Source organism: Trypanosoma conorhini (genome assembly GCF_003719485.1).
Source record: "Trypanosoma conorhini strain 025E chromosome Unknown Tco_14.4_contig_00172, whole genome shotgun sequence".
Taxonomy (NCBI): domain Eukaryota; phylum Euglenozoa; class Kinetoplastea; order Trypanosomatida; family Trypanosomatidae; genus Trypanosoma; species Trypanosoma conorhini.
Window position 1 is genome coordinate 1 of NW_021704259.1, and position 14,036 is coordinate 14,036.

At 64.6% G+C, this 14,036-nt stretch overlaps 9 protein-coding genes across 9 annotated transcripts, besides 5 other annotated features; all 9 read right to left on the reverse strand.

Moving 5' to 3' along the window:
- Positions 1 to 568: 568 nt before the first annotated feature.
- On the reverse strand, positions 569 to 3,244 carry Tco025E_03688 (PIF1 helicase-like protein; the record flags this gene model as incomplete). Its single annotated transcript, XM_029370606.1, has 1 exon — positions 569 to 3,244. The coding sequence occupies one exon, from the start codon at positions 3,242 to 3,244 to the stop codon at positions 569 to 571; it is 2,676 nt and encodes an 891-aa protein (XP_029229274.1).
- Positions 3,245 to 3,249: 5 nt separating this feature from the next.
- Positions 3,250 to 3,273: a microsatellite.
- A 418-nt stretch (positions 3,274 to 3,691) lies between these two features.
- Positions 3,692 to 4,282, reverse strand: Tco025E_03689 (ribonuclease mar1; the record flags this gene model as incomplete). Its single annotated transcript, XM_029370607.1, has 1 exon — positions 3,692 to 4,282. One exon carries the CDS (start codon positions 4,280 to 4,282, stop codon positions 3,692 to 3,694), a length of 591 nt encoding a protein of 196 aa, XP_029229275.1.
- Positions 4,283 to 4,655: 373 nt separating this feature from the next.
- On the reverse strand, positions 4,656 to 5,009 carry Tco025E_03690 (ribonuclease mar1; the record flags this gene model as incomplete). The annotated part of the gene is made up of 1 exon (XM_029370608.1): positions 4,656 to 5,009. One exon carries the CDS (start codon positions 5,007 to 5,009, stop codon positions 4,656 to 4,658), a length of 354 nt encoding a protein of 117 aa, XP_029229276.1.
- An 80-nt stretch (positions 5,010 to 5,089) lies between these two features.
- Positions 5,090 to 5,482, reverse strand: Tco025E_03691 (uncharacterized protein; the record flags this gene model as incomplete). The annotated part of the gene is made up of 1 exon (XM_029370609.1): positions 5,090 to 5,482. The coding sequence occupies one exon, from the start codon at positions 5,480 to 5,482 to the stop codon at positions 5,090 to 5,092; it is 393 nt and encodes a 130-aa protein (XP_029229277.1).
- Positions 5,483 to 5,845: 363 nt separating this feature from the next.
- Positions 5,846 to 6,169, reverse strand: Tco025E_03692 (uncharacterized protein; the record flags this gene model as incomplete). The annotated part of the gene is made up of 1 exon (XM_029370610.1): positions 5,846 to 6,169. The coding sequence occupies one exon, from the start codon at positions 6,167 to 6,169 to the stop codon at positions 5,846 to 5,848; it is 324 nt and encodes a 107-aa protein (XP_029229278.1).
- Positions 6,170 to 6,509: 340 nt separating this feature from the next.
- On the reverse strand, positions 6,510 to 7,919 carry Tco025E_03693 (putative ATP-dependent chaperone; the record flags this gene model as incomplete). Its single annotated transcript, XM_029370611.1, has 1 exon — positions 6,510 to 7,919. One exon carries the CDS (start codon positions 7,917 to 7,919, stop codon positions 6,510 to 6,512), a length of 1,410 nt encoding a protein of 469 aa, XP_029229279.1.
- Positions 7,920 to 7,983: 64 nt separating this feature from the next.
- Positions 7,984 to 8,008: a microsatellite.
- A 345-nt stretch (positions 8,009 to 8,353) lies between these two features.
- Positions 8,354 to 8,402: a microsatellite.
- Positions 8,403 to 8,661: 259 nt separating this feature from the next.
- On the reverse strand, positions 8,662 to 10,527 carry Tco025E_03694 (uncharacterized protein; the record flags this gene model as incomplete). Its single annotated transcript, XM_029370612.1, has 1 exon — positions 8,662 to 10,527. One exon carries the CDS (start codon positions 10,525 to 10,527, stop codon positions 8,662 to 8,664), a length of 1,866 nt encoding a protein of 621 aa, XP_029229280.1.
- Positions 10,528 to 10,744: 217 nt separating this feature from the next.
- Positions 10,745 to 10,767: a microsatellite.
- A 235-nt stretch (positions 10,768 to 11,002) lies between these two features.
- On the reverse strand, positions 11,003 to 11,314 carry Tco025E_03695 (uncharacterized protein; the record flags this gene model as incomplete). Its single annotated transcript, XM_029370613.1, has 1 exon — positions 11,003 to 11,314. One exon carries the CDS (start codon positions 11,312 to 11,314, stop codon positions 11,003 to 11,005), a length of 312 nt encoding a protein of 103 aa, XP_029229281.1.
- A 533-nt stretch (positions 11,315 to 11,847) lies between these two features.
- Positions 11,848 to 11,873: a microsatellite.
- A 156-nt stretch (positions 11,874 to 12,029) lies between these two features.
- On the reverse strand, positions 12,030 to 13,175 carry Tco025E_03696 (uncharacterized protein; the record flags this gene model as incomplete). The annotated part of the gene is made up of 1 exon (XM_029370614.1): positions 12,030 to 13,175. The coding sequence occupies one exon, from the start codon at positions 13,173 to 13,175 to the stop codon at positions 12,030 to 12,032; it is 1,146 nt and encodes a 381-aa protein (XP_029229282.1).
- Positions 13,176 to 14,036: the final 861 nt, after the last annotated feature.

Consider the following 14,036-nt stretch of genomic DNA (forward strand, 5'->3'; position numbering starts at 1 on the left):
TGAAGAGGCCCCATCTTTTTTTTTTTTCTTCTTGCTGTAGCTCGCTTCCGCTCTCGCTCTCCCCCACACACAAAAGTCAAACGGCTGGGCGTCCCAACTGGCACGAGCCGTGGCCGGGCGCCGGCCGCTTCGTATGTACCTTCTATGTGTATATATTCTTATCTGCGCAAAGTCCACCGCCGCAGAAGAGCCTGGTCCGGCTTCAGCAGAAAAGTATAAATATATGTATATATGTATTTGCGTGGGCGTGTGCAACTGGCTAGAAGTAAAAAAGAAGCGATGATTGTACGGTGCACATATGTACACGCAAAAACCTTCCCTCGGCTAATTTCCCTCCTTCGCTCCTTCCATCCATGTGTGTCTATGCACGCCCCTCCCGCTCTATGTAATATAAATAAATGAAAAACAACCAACGGGCAAAGTGCATATCTTTTTTTTTTTTAAAATTCTTCTTATCGTTTTTTTTTCCTTCTCTTGTGCCGTACGTGTTCTTTTCCGTGCCGCAGTGCGCACTCGCCCCAGTCCTACACGGCGGTGGGGCGAACCGCGGCTCTGCCCCTCGCCAGCGTCAGTCCACGCAGACGTCAGCCTCGTCCACGCCCCGCTCTGCGGTCGCTAGCGCGGCGTAAAAGCCCTTTGCGACGGGGCAGGCGCGGATGCTGTTTTCCTTGAAGTTCAGCAGGCGGATGTTCTCCAGCTGCGTGCCGCGGCTCAGTGCGACGTACGCCTGGCCGGGTGAAAAGAAGCGGTGCATCGCAACCTCCACGTGAGAGATGGTGAGTCCCTGGGCCTTGTGCACCGTGATGGCCCAGGCCTGCCGCAGCGGGACCTGCGTGCGCGTCGCGACCACCTGATCGCCCATGTACCACCGGTGAGAGTAGGGCGACACAAACGCGTAGACGTGCCGCGGCAGACGCACGCCGCCTGTCCCCGCCGCCGCACCGGTGCCGAGGGGGAGGTGTTGCGGCTGCAGGTCCAGCTTCACCACCGGCAGTCGGGTGCGGCGCAGCTGCGGCGGCGGGATGCCGCCAAGGTAGAGCTCCAGCGGGTGCACGGAGGCCCGCGGCGAGACGCCGACGAGCTGCTGCAGTTCCCGGTGGTGTGCGTTGCCGTAGACGCTGCCGTAGCTCACCTCCGCCGGCTGCCGCAGACCGCGCTGGCGCAGCGACCAAAAAAGCGACTGCCCCAGTGACGTGTCCACGCAGCGAAAGGCATCGTTGATTGTGGGGAAGCCACCGCGGCGCAGCAGATCCTGCCCGCGGGCGGAGACGTGGTGCCGCTCACGGGGCGCCCGCAGGACGAGCTCGACAAGCTCCAGCGGGTGCAGAAAGCCGGTCACCTCGCCAACCGACCCGTTCACCAGCCCCAGGTGGAGTGATATGTTCTGCAGCAGCATCACACGGGCGCCCACCTTCAGCTCCAGCTCCGTGGGCAGGGTGCTGTCCTCGAACTTCACCCACGACGGCGGGCCGGGGGCGGCGTCGTCCTCGGCGTAGTTGTCGAGCGCGCGGTAAACCTGCAGGGGACGCACATCATCTTCCAACTCCTCCCCGTCATCGTTCGCATCGCCGGCGTAGCGCGCCTGCGGCTCCAGTGCGGCGAAGTACTTTGCGTTGCGGGCCTCCACCTCCTTGTTCGTGGCGCAGAGCCGCACGTACCTCTCGCCGTCCCCCTCCGCCGGCGCCGCATCGTGCGGGGAGTCGGCGTGGCGGCCGCTTATCCGGGGCTTCGCTCTCGTCGCCCCCGCGACGGCGCGGGACATGAGCATCGCATGCGTCTCCGCCGAGAGCACCCCGAGCCGCACGTCGTCGAGGACGCGCTGGAAGTCGGCGTCCTCGCTCTGTCGGAACTTCTGCTGCAACACCACCGTCGTCAGCCCCAGCGCCCGCCACGCCTCCCCCTCGAAGCAGTACCGCTTCTGGGGCCGCGCCTCCGCCGCTTCGCCGGCCTCGGCCCGGTCCGTCGCCGCGGCCTCGCCCTGCGGCTGCGGCTGGGACCACAGGCCTTGGCGCGGCGGAATGGGCGGCAGCTGCAGGAAGTCCCCGCAGAGGATGACGTGAATGCCGCCGAACGGCTCGTCCGCGCGGCGGCGTATTGCGCGGGCGACGAAGTCCAACTTGTCGAGCAGCTCGGGGTCCATCATGGAGATCTCGTCGATGATGAGGGTCTGGCAGTACTTCCACCGCCCCGCGGCGCGGCGGTTGCGGCGCACCCACTTCAGCAGGTCCCGCGCCGCGCCATCGCCGAACTTCACGCCGGCGAAGCTGTTAATGGTCGAGCCACGCACGTTCAGGGCCGCCACCCCTGTTGTGGCCGTGACAAAGACGGAGCGGCGACCGTCCTGCCGCATCCGCCGCACAATCTCGCGAATCACGAGCGACTTGCCCGTCCCGGCACCGCCCGTGACAAACAAGTTGCGGCGCTGCAGCGCCAGCTCCACCGCACGGCCCTGCTCCCCGCTGAGCTCGTCCACGCAGTTGGCGTCGTCGTCCTTCGCCGCGTCTTCCGGCAGCGACGCGGTCGGCTGGTCTGTCACCGCGGGTGCATCTTCGCCCCCGTGGGCGCGGCGCCCCCCTTGCAGCTGCGCAAGCCGCTCTTCCTCCTCGCAGAGGTTGTCCTCCGGCTCCCGGCAGTCGGGGGCCGCGCCGCGCCGCTGCTGCTGCCGCCGCGTCGCCTCATCTAGCAGGAGCCGCATGAGCTGCTCGCTTTCCTCGTCCACCTCCGCCTCCTCCGCCTCTACGCGCACGTCTATGCCACGGGCCGCAGGCGTCAGGGGCCGCCGCTGAGCCCCGTCCTCCGCCCTCCCCCGCGTCCGCTTCGTCTCCGTCGTCGTCTTTGGCTTCGTGCCCGCCACCGCCGCCGGCGCACTCTGCCCGGGCACCGCGGCGTCCCCGCCTGCTTCCTCCTCCTCCTTCCCCGCGGCGCGGCTAGCGGTGGCGGCGCTCCCGCCCAGCGTGTCGCTCGGCCGTCGTCTCCGCGTCGCCGGCGGGGACACCACCGACGGCGACATCGACAGCGGCGGCGCCACGGCACGCGCCAGCAGCCGCTCCGTCTCCCTCGCCAACGCGTCGGAGGAGGTCGCCGCACTCGCCGCACGTCGCTGCTTCTGCTGCGAGGGACGTCGCGGAGACTGCCGTTTTCCCGCCCCACCGCTGGCCTGCCGCCAGGAGGTAAAAAGGGCCGTATGCCGCGCCGCCCCTACGGCGTGGCCCCGCCGCAGCGACGCCGAGAGCCGTGTGAACATCCGCACACGCACGCACGCACGCACGCGCGGAAAGACGATGAAAACGCCGTGTCCCACTCGCCACGCGTTGCGTTATTTCACTCCTTCCTGCGTCCCTGTTACTTTGTCTTTGTTGGCGCCCGCAGTGCCTTCTTGTTCCTGCCTGTCTGTGGCTTCACCCTCTGCGCGGCGGCAGCGGCAGGGAAATATTAGAGCGGTGGGGAAGAAAAAGAAGAAGGTGGGCGCAGGCGACTGCGGCTGCGGCCTCGCAATGCCTGCCCGCACGCGAGTGTGTGCCGCCCCGCCCCTGCACGCCGACACATGCAGGGGAAAAACCAGAACAGACGGCGGCTTCAACCCAGCAACGCTTGCAGTTATCAAATAAAAAAAACAAGTAGTCGATCCATACACGCGGGGGCCAGCCCACGCAAAAACAAAACAAAGAGAATTTTTTTTCCTTCACTGCCCTCAGAAAGGCTTTGGATGCTTCTGCTTCATGATCGGCGCGACGGTCTTAAACAAGGGATCCCCCGCGTCCTGCAGCAGCTGCATCAGGATAGACTCCGACGTGGAGACGTAACACCCGTCGCGCGACCACGACTGCAGCAGCTGAATGGCGGTGCGATGGTCCCCCTCCTTCTGGCTGCCGCAGCCGTCCAGCGCAATGGCGACCTTCTTGTTCAGTTCCAGCAGCGCCGCGGCGGTCTGCAGCACACACACGTGCGTCTCGGCGCCCCACAGCACGACCTGCTCCACCTCCGGCACGTCAACCAGGGCCGTTACCTCCGGCACCAGCATCGGGCTTTGCAACTTGGGGAAGACGTGTGCGTCTGTGGGGAGTTGGATGCCCGCCGCCGTCGGCCCCAGTCCCTTCGGGTACTGCTCCGCCACGACGTACAGGCTGTGCGCCGGGCCCAGGGCAGTGTGCAGTGCGGCAAAGCGGTTGGCGACAAAAGCACAGTTGTCGAAGTTTGCCACAAGCGGCACCAACTTCTCTTGGATATCGCAGCAGAAAAACGCCGTCTTGCAGGAGCTGTAGTGCTTCACCAACCGCGACATTCTCGCTCAAGAGCACTGCCTGCGTCCCTGTTACTTTGTCTTTGTTGGCGCCCGCAGTGCCTTCTTGTTCCTGCCTGTCTGTGGCTTCACCCTCTGCGCGGCGGCAGCGGCAGGGAAACATTAGAGCGGTGGGGAAGAAAAAGAAGAAGGTGGGCGCAGGCGGCTGCGGCCTCGCAATGCCTGCCCGCACGCGAGTGTGTGCCGCCCCGCCCCTGCACGCCGACACATGCAGGGGAAAAACCAGAACAGACGGCGGCTTAAACCCAGCAACGCTTGCAGTTATCAAATAAAAAAAACAAGTAGTCGATCCATACACGCGGGGGCCAGCCCACGCAAAAACAAAGCAAAGAGAATTTTTTTTCCTTCACTGCCCTCAGAAAGGCTTTGGATGCTTCTGCTTCATGATCGGCGCGACGGTCTTAAACAAGGGATCCCCCGCGTCCTGCAGCAGCTGCATCAGGATAGACTCCGACGTGGAGACGTAACACCCGTCGCGCGACCACGACTGCAGCAGCTGAATGGCGGTGCGGTGGTCCCCCTCCTTCTGACTGCCGCAGCCGTCCAGCGCAATGGCGACCTTCTTGTTCAGTTCCAGCAGCGCCGCGGCGGCCTGCAGCACACACTCCCCGACGCAGATACATGTATATTTACAGGGGCGTACATTTACCTCTTTGCCCCATTTATCCTCATCCTCCTTTACGTTCCTCGTTCGCAACTTCGTTGCCATGGTACTGTCATTCCTGCCTTCCCCGCTGGCAGTTGCCCTCCCCCCTCCGTGAGCTACGGGCGCCGCACGGGCGTGCCCGCCTAGTGGCCCTCGCCCTGAAAGGCGGGGAAGAGCTCCAGGAGGGACTTATTCGCCCTGGCGTGGCGGGATTCCAGGTGCTGCTGCAGCTCCGGGAGCCGCACCGTCCGTGGAAATCCCTGCAGGCAGACTGTACACTGCACGGCTGTCTTTGATTCCTCGTGCTTTTTCCGGTCCTCCGCCGAGTGTGCGGCGCCCTGCTTCTGCTGCTTGGCCTGCTCCCGCGCACGGCGCTGAGTGGCACGACAACCGTTACCGGAAGGCATACTTTGTCTTTCTGTGTGGGTGTATGGCTCCCTTCTATTCCCTTTCCTCCGTGAGGCTGGGCCTTTGCCTTGCCAAAGATAATGCGCGGGAAGAGCAGGGGCGTCAAGAGAGGCGGTGCGTGGGCACATGCAGAGCAGGGGTTAAATGCCACCGCCGCCACCATGCAGCGAAGGAGGGAGAAATCAAGGCGATTGGCTAACAAACAAACAAACCCAAAACTATGATTTAACGCCGCGTCCGACGTACTCATGGCAGCACACACTCCCCGACGCAGATACATGTATATTTACAGGGGTGTACATTTACCTCTTTGCCCCATTTATCCTCATCCTCCCCTACTTTCCTCGTTCGCAACTTCGTTGCCATGGTACTGTCATTCCTGCTTTCCCCGCTGGCAGTTGCCCTCCCCCTCCGTGAGCTACGGGCGCCGCACGGGCGTGCCCGCCTAGTGGCCCTCGCCCTGAAAGGCGGGGAAGAGCTCCAGGAGGGACCTATTCGCCTTGGCGGTGTGCCTTGTCCACCTTCCGCACCGGGAGCTGCACCCTCACCGGACATCCGCGCATTAAATACGTGAACTCCACAGTTTTTTCGGATTCCTCGTGCTCTTTCAGGCCCTCCGCCGAGTCTGCGGCGCCCTGCTCCCGCGCATCACTCTGAGTGGCACGGCAACCGTTACCGGAAGGCATACTTTGTCTTTCTGTGTGGGTGTATGGCTCCCTTCTATTCCCTTTCCTCCGTGAGGCTGGACCTTTGCCTTGCCAAAGATAATGCGCGGGAAGAGCAGGGGCGTCAAGAGAGGCGGTGCGTGGGCACATGCAGAGCAGGGGTTAAATGCCACCGCCGCCACCATGCAGCGAAGGAGTTGGAGGCGGGTGCGTCTTCGCCCCCTCTCTGTTTCTTTTTGCCGTGTGCGCCCCCCCCCCACCACGCTCACGCACACGCAGACGCACAGTGTTACACTCGTAGTCGCTCTGTGTGCGCCTGCAAGCTCTGCAGGAGACCCATTTTGGTCCTCTTCCCGTTTTGGGCTGTCTCACCCTTTCCATTTTGTTCCTCCGCGTTTTGTTCTCCATCACTCTCCTGCCAACCCACACACGGACGTGCACAGAGAAGGAGGGAGAGAGGGCGGCGTCCGTCACGCACGTCGCCTCCCGCTCAGAGGTTGTGCAGCATCGGCGCCCGCTTCATCCGTTCCACGCACTTCTCCCGCTCGCGCGCCTGTCGCAGTTGCGTCTCGAAGGATCGCACGGTCTGCAAAAACCCCGGCAACGCCCGCACCGCCTCCGCGGCACAGTCGCGGTGGAGGAAGAGGTGCGACTGGATCTGGGCGACGCTCAGCGTGTGAGCGGGGATCTGCCCCGCAAACTCGGCCTGCAGGGCGTCACCGGCGGCCGGGAAGAACTTGCGGAACAGCTGCTGCGCCTGCCCGCGTGACAGCAGCCCAATCTCCAACTTCACGTCGCAGCGGCCGGGGCGGATGAGGGCGTCGTCGAGCCGCTCCACGTGGTTTGTCGTCATGAACACCAGCCGCCCCTCCTGCGCCGCCACCCCGTCGAGGGCGTTGAGCAGCCCACTCATCGTGATGTGGCTGTCGGCGCTGAAGGCGCGATCAATGTCCTCTAGCAGCACAATCGACCGCAGTGGGGCGCTGTTCAGCAGCCCCACCAACGCCTCGTCACTGAGGCCGCGGCTGGAGAGGCTTAGCGGGCAGATGGAGAGGCGCAGCTCCCCCGCCAGGGCCATCACAAAGCTGCTCTTTCCGCAGCCTGGGGGGCCGTGCAGAAGGTAGCCGCGGCGATACGGCACCCCGAGGTCCTCGTAGTACTTGCTGGACCGCAGGAAGAGCTGCACGTCCTTCAGAATATCCGCACTCGTGTTCCCGTCCAATACAACCGAGTGCAGGGGACGACGTCGCCGTGGCTCCTGCCGCGTCCAGCGCCCCCCTGAGTTTTGGTACAGCACGGTGTGGTCGCTGTTCCGCATCGACGTGAGCTGACGGGCGTCCTCCAAAATGTCCTTCATGACGGTGGCGGAGAGGCCTATGGTGGACAGCTGCATCGTCTCCAGCACGTCGGTTCCCATCGCCTGCGTCTCCACCCGCCGCCGCTGCAGCATAATGGGCCGCCCGCTGTACCAAAACCAGTGCCGCACATTCGTGCAGGGCGCGTAGAGACACTCGTGCGAGGACTCGTCGTTAGAGAAGATGGTTGTGTTGCGGGTGGTGACGCTCATCTGCTGCACGTAAAAGGCCGGGTTCTGCGCCAGCCAGCGCACCATCCAGACGTAGCTCTCGTCCTGGCTCGTCACCTCCATGGAGACGACGAAGCGGCGCCGCACCGCCGTCTGCATGGCGGCGGAGAAGGAGCGGGCCGCCGCCCCCGCAAAGGTGAGAAGGTACAGCCCCGCCCCCGCGCTGAAGAAGGGGTTCTGCAGCAGGCCCTTCAGCGTGCGGGCGACGACGCCGCCGTCCTCCGCCCAGCCCTCCGGCAGCAGGGCGGCGAGCTCGGCGACGCGCGTGTCCGCGCCGGCGGCGGGTGAGGGTGATGCGGCCGCCAAAGGGTTCATCGCGGCTGCGCGCGGCGGCCGTCACGCGGAAGAGGAAGAAGAAGGGGCAGCGTCTCCCCAGCCAACACACACACACACACAGCCAAACAGAATTACCACGCCCAACTTCACTTCGTACTTCTTAGCCACCTTTTTTTTGCCCACGTTCCACGGGTGTGTGACGCTAAGGAGAGGTGAGGGGCGTGGGAACAAACGACAGCGTCCCTCCCGCTCCCCCCCCCAAAAAAAAAATGGGGAAAAAAACAAGCAACAAGCGAGGGACACAGTTAAGCGGCGTGGGGCACCTGCAGGAGGGAGAGCGTCGCCCCCGCCACAGACACAGGCAAGCACCGGCGGCCGGCACCGCGGGCTCACGAGGAGCAGGAGGAGGGTGAGGCGCACGTAAGAAGAAAAGTAAGGCGCAGCGCGACCACGCCTTGTCTACTGCATTCCCCCTCTCTCTCTCTCTCGCTCGCTCGCTCTCTCTTTCTTTCTATTCCTTCTGCCGCGTGCGCTTTTCACCACGTAATTTACATTCCCACATTGTGAGCTCCCACTCACTGAGCGGGTGGGAGGGGTCGCCCCTTCCCTGCGAGCACCACGACAGGCAACGACAAAAAAAAAAAAACCGGTCCCCAAGAAACACGCGCCGCGGAGCGCGGCAACAGCAGGCGGCGGTCAGCACGCAGGGAGGGGTTTGACTTCGATGTCCTCCTACTCCCTGCTCCCTCTCTTTTGCCCTCGCTCTCGCCGTGCCGCCGGCCTACCGCTGCGACGTCCCCTCACTCGCGGGAACGGAGACTGGCTTCATGTATTCGAGTCGTTCCGTCACCACCCGCCGGGCCGCGTTTCGGCGCCGGAGGCCAGACTCCTCCGACGTGCCCTCCCCCGCGTTGTTGGTGTTGTTTTCGTCATCCTCGTCCGGCGCGGCGTCGTCGTTGAAGCCGGTGCTCATCGGCCGCTTCACAGGGGGCCAGTTCGTGGAAAAAAAGGCGGGAAACCACACGTGCGCAAAGGCCGCGGCCACCATCGGAAGCTCGTCGAAGAAGCGGGAGAACTGCTTCAGATTGATGTGCGAGCGGCGCATCATGTGCAGCGGAACGGCAGATTTCTGGTGCGGCGGCAGTGCCGCCGCCTTGGCGGCTTTCGCGCGGCGCTTTCCTTTCGCCTGCGAGCGCAGGTACTCATCCTCCTCCTCCTGCAGCATCACCTCCAGCGCGTCGCCGAGCGCCTTCACGATGGAGGGCGTCGCCGCCGCGTCCTTCGCCTCGCAGGCCTCGCGGCGCACAAGGCGCAGGGTACGCAGGGTTGTCTTGTGGATAAACCCGTCGCTCTCCAGCACGTCAAAGCAGAGGGACCGCACCACGTCGCGCAGCTCAGGGCCATTGATGACGGCATCCATCGCCGCCAGCACTTCGCGTGCGCGGACCATCGAAGGGGGAGGGGGCTCCGTCGCGGCGGCAGGGCCGCCGCCGAGGGCGGTTACAGACGCAGCGGCAGCCTTCGACGCACGCGAAGTGGGGATGGCGCGGCGCTGAAGGGACTGACTCGCCCCCGACCCCTGTGCCAGGCGCCGCAGGCTCGTCGGCAGCGTCCCAGTGCTCGTGAGGGGGGTGGAGAGCCCCATCCCCCCGGGCGTGCCCGTCACCATCGCCGCCGACACGCGCAGCGACGTGCTCCGCCGCCGCACGCGTGGGGCGAGGGTGCTGGCGCTGGTGGACGCCTCAAGCCGGCGGTCCGTCTCGCTCTCCCCGGTCTCCGTCACCGTGGAGGCGGCGCGCACAAGGTAGAAGAACGCCTCCACAGCCTCCGCGTCGTGCACGTCAAACGGCGGCCGCTTGAGCACCACGGCGAGGGCGTCGCACGTAATAAGGCCGCGGTCGTCGGAGGCCTCCAACAAGGCGGCCAGCAGGAGACGAAGGTTTGCCGCCGGAGCCCCCTCCTTTGGCTTTTCCTCCCCTTTCCCTTTTGACTTCTTCTTGCCAGTAGACTTTGGGCCTCGCTGCGCCGTGAGACTCCGCGAGCGTGGCAGCGCGCCGGAGAAGGACGAGAGCTGCGCCGCAACCTGCGCGGACTGCCGCCGCTGCGCCTCCGCCGCCTCCGCCTCCCGCTTGCGCTGCAGCGCGGCGGGGTGCATTCGGTAGTAGCACGCAATGAATGACTCCTCCAAGTCGTTTAGCACCACGTCGCGGGGGCGCAGGGTACCCGCGGGGGACGATGAGGCAAAGGTGGGAGTCCTGGCGGCGGCGGCGGCGCCCGCCCGCGACGGCCGGAACAGCGTGGCGTAGTACTCGTGCATCGTCACGCGCTGCGAGAGAAGCGTCTGTCGCTCGCACAGCTCTGCGGTGCGCTTCACCTCCTGCAGTTGCAGGTAGGCGCGGGCCAGGCGGTCCTCCCGGGCCGCGGCGCGTAGGCGGTCAAACTGCGGGCAGGGGGTGATGCGCGGGGCCAGGCACTCCCTGTTCCCGCCCCCCGCGTTGGCGGCGGCGGGGCGGCTGGAGGGCGGCGCAGTGCTCGCCGTCGTCCCCGCCGCTTGGGAGATGCCGTCGAAGACCACCGCGCTGCCCCGCGCTCGCGTGCTGTCCTGCGCGTTGGCTGCAGCCGCCGAACGGACGGGGTCTCCGCTCATCTCTACTATTTTGTTTGTTGTTCTTTTTCCCCCTATTTCTCTTCTTCGTGGAAGCTTTCGCGCCGGCTGCGGTTGCGGGTGGTGCTTAGCCTGACGCCTCCGCCACACCCGCCGCCTCCGATGTGTGCTGAGAACCGCCGCCCCGCCCCGCCGCAAGAGGGAGAACAAAGAGAAGAATAATAGGAGAGGCAAGAAAGAAACAGCAACTACAACGGAAACACACACACACACACACACACAAGGGCGTGGAGCGCACAGAAAAGTAAGCACTGTCCAGCATAAAAACGAGGTTGACGCGGGGAAGAGATCAATAAATAAATATATATGAGGCAATCCGCATCCCTCATGTCGTATGGGTTCCTTCGCCTTCCTTCTCTCACTGTGTGTGTGAGTGTGTGCGCGCGCGCGCTGCCGCTTCTCTCTCGTCCTCGCACGCGCAGGGAGAGGCGCGGGAAGAAAGGAGGTTTGTGTGCCGCTACTCCTCCACGACGTGCTGCTCACCCGTTAGGCCGCAGTACTGCCACTCCCGCCTGCTGAGCCGACACCTGGCGCACAGCGGCTGACCCTTCCGCGGCCCCCGGCCCTGCGCCCTCGACTTCTCCGCACCGGCAGTGCGCGAGGGCCGCCACGGCGGCGGCGTCCGCAGCGCGAGGTCGCGGCGGCGCCAACTCACCCGCACCACCGCGGCGTTGGCGTCGTCAGAGCCCTGCAGCAGACGACGGCGCAGCGCCACCGTGACGGTGGTGTCGTTGCGGGGAGCAGCCCGAGGCTGCCGTGCCCCCGCCATGCCAAGTCGCCTGCACTCGTCTCACCGGAAAGAAGTGGAAGAAAAAAAAAGAAAGAACAAGAGGCGGGAGATGCACGTGGCCGGCTGAGGCAGCGGTGCGTGGTGGTGCTGGGTCGTCGACGCCCACAGCACGGACAAGAAAAGAGCGGGGTGGAGTGGGGGGGGGGGGAGAAAAGCCGCACTGCACGCAGTGCGGTGGTGCCGAGTGCGGCGTCTCTCTGGCCGCTATCTGCCCTCGCGCTGCCACCGGTGAAGCACGGCAGGAAGGACACGAAACGGCCATTGCGGCACCCGCCCGCGGCGGAACCAAAGAGCGAGGGAGGCCCATCAAAGATGTCGCGCCCCTCCACATGGGAAGGGCGCGGCCGCGTGGCATGCGCCTACCGCGGCGCCGGCGGACACGCGGCGGGGAACACAGTCGCGGCCGTGCTTGCTTGAGAACAGACACACACGCACATGGAACAGCGCCATCGACCCCGCGCAGGCAAAATAGAGGGACAATGCAAAGAGAGAAAGATAGTGTCTGTGTGCATGAGAGAGAGAGAGAGAGAGAGAGAGAAAGGCAACTGCGCTGCCGAGAAGGGAGAGAGAATAAAGATAAAGAAACACTGGAACCGCAGCCGTCGTCCAGCGCCGCATCAGTGTCACGCGGGAGGCACAACCAACACCGCCCAATGAGGAACAATAAACAACGGTCTTGGGAAGCAGGCATCCACTAGCGGGTAAAGCACAGGCCAGTAGCGCACTCGCAGTGATAACACTCATGCTCGGCGTCGTAGCCCAGGGCATTCAATTCTATGCACTCCAACGCGATGGCGCCATCGGTGCCGCCGCCGCGGAGTGTTGCATGCCCAAACTCCTGCAGTATGCGTGTGGCGTCGAACGGCACGCGAGGAGGCGGCGCCCCCGCCGCCCCACGGCCACCCTGTGCCGCCTCGCCGCCCCTCCACTTGTTGTTCAGCAGCGTGATGTGCAGCAGCCCACTCCGTTCCTTTCCACACGGGTCGTTCATGGTGAGCTCCGCGAAGCTTTCTTGCACGAGCTGCTGAAGCTTGGTGACAAGCGCAGTCGACGCGGCATCCGCAAGCCCCATGTACAACACATCTGCCTTCTTCACATCCCTTCCCCGTCGCTTCATCACATGCAGACCACAGAGATGAATCTGCAACGCGCCGCACTTGTCGTTACCGGTGTCGACAGCCTTTGCGCCGCATGTCTCCTGCCACTGCCCTATCCTCTTCTCCAGCGCCTCCATGCACGCCTTGGCCAGCGCCACCTCCGTCTGTGTTGGAAGCGACAACATGAGGAGAGTCAGGTGCATGCGTTGGGCTGTGGTGAAAATGTCGTCTGTCACCCTCGCCGCCGGATCGAGGCAGCGCTGCTTCATCGCCTGCAGCAGAAGCGTCGCACTCGGCCGCACGGCAGACAACTTTCCAATTGGGAGCGACACGAAGTGCGTGTACACCGTCGTCGTCCGCGGAGCGCTGTCGCTGCGGCCAACGTCGCCGCCCCGCCTCTCTGCGAGGGCCTCCGCCTCGCCGCCCGCTGGCGGGCGGCCGTGCAGTTCGGCGGCGGCGACGCGGTAGCAGCGCCCATGCGGGAGGGTCAAAATATGCACCGTCGGATCCTCCGACACCGCGCGGTCACCGCGCGGGAGGTTCCCCGCCACGCCCGGCTCCACCGCGAGACAGCCGCCGCACACGCGACGGGGGTCGACGCTGTCGTGCAAACACGCGGGGCAGTGCCAGGCACGCCGCCGCGGGCGACTGGCGCCAGCCGCCCCTCTTCTTCCGCCGCCACCCCTCGCCCCTGCGCCTCCCGCCCCGGCCACACCGGACGCCGCTGCCATGCTGTTGAGCATCGCCCACCACCTCCTTCCCACGCCAAGAGCAACGAACGTGTAACTCCGCAGCGGCAGTGTGGGGCGACCGAAGCGGCGATCGCAACACACCACGACAAAAAGCAAACAGGAGGAACAAAACGACACAACACAAGCAGCATCCTCGGCCCGAACACCAATGACAGTCAAGCAGAAGCGGCAGCGGCAGCAGCAAACAACGCCCCAAACACAAACCACAGAAAGCCAGACAAAAAAACAACAACTACAGGGACAAACACGCCAGAAAGAAAACAAAAACAGTACAGCTGCGGCAACAACCTCAAACACATAACAGACAATCTCCATCCTCCAAACACCGCACCAAAGCACGACGACCAGCGCCGCAACCACCTCCGCAGGGCACCCCCTCCGGCGCCCGACTGCCTGCCAGTCAACGCCCCGCGCCGCGGTGGCGGCCCGCCGGCCGTGCGTCCCATACACTACTGGCGCCCTTACTGCCGCTGCGGCGCTCCTCGACAGACCGTGACGTGTTGGGGAGAGTGGTGGGTGCGTGAGCGTGTGCAGGCCGCCGCCGCCGCCACGGACCAGCGGCCCCGTGAAGCCGCCGGCAGCAGGGCTCAACCGCAGCAGGAGAGGAGGGCCAAGCCAACACACAAAGAAAATTCATGGACGAGGGCGGGTCGAAAATCAATCAAGCAAACATGGGAAACAAAAACAAAACAAAGCCGCCTTCATTGCCCCGCCACCACCGCCGCACCGTTACACGCAGAGTGCGTGCCGGCTGGGCGGCGGCCTGTCAAGATATTGGTGTACAACACGACTGGGGCGGCGGAGCACAGCCCCACTCTCCGAGGATGAGGGGGCGTTGCACCCGCAGTAAAA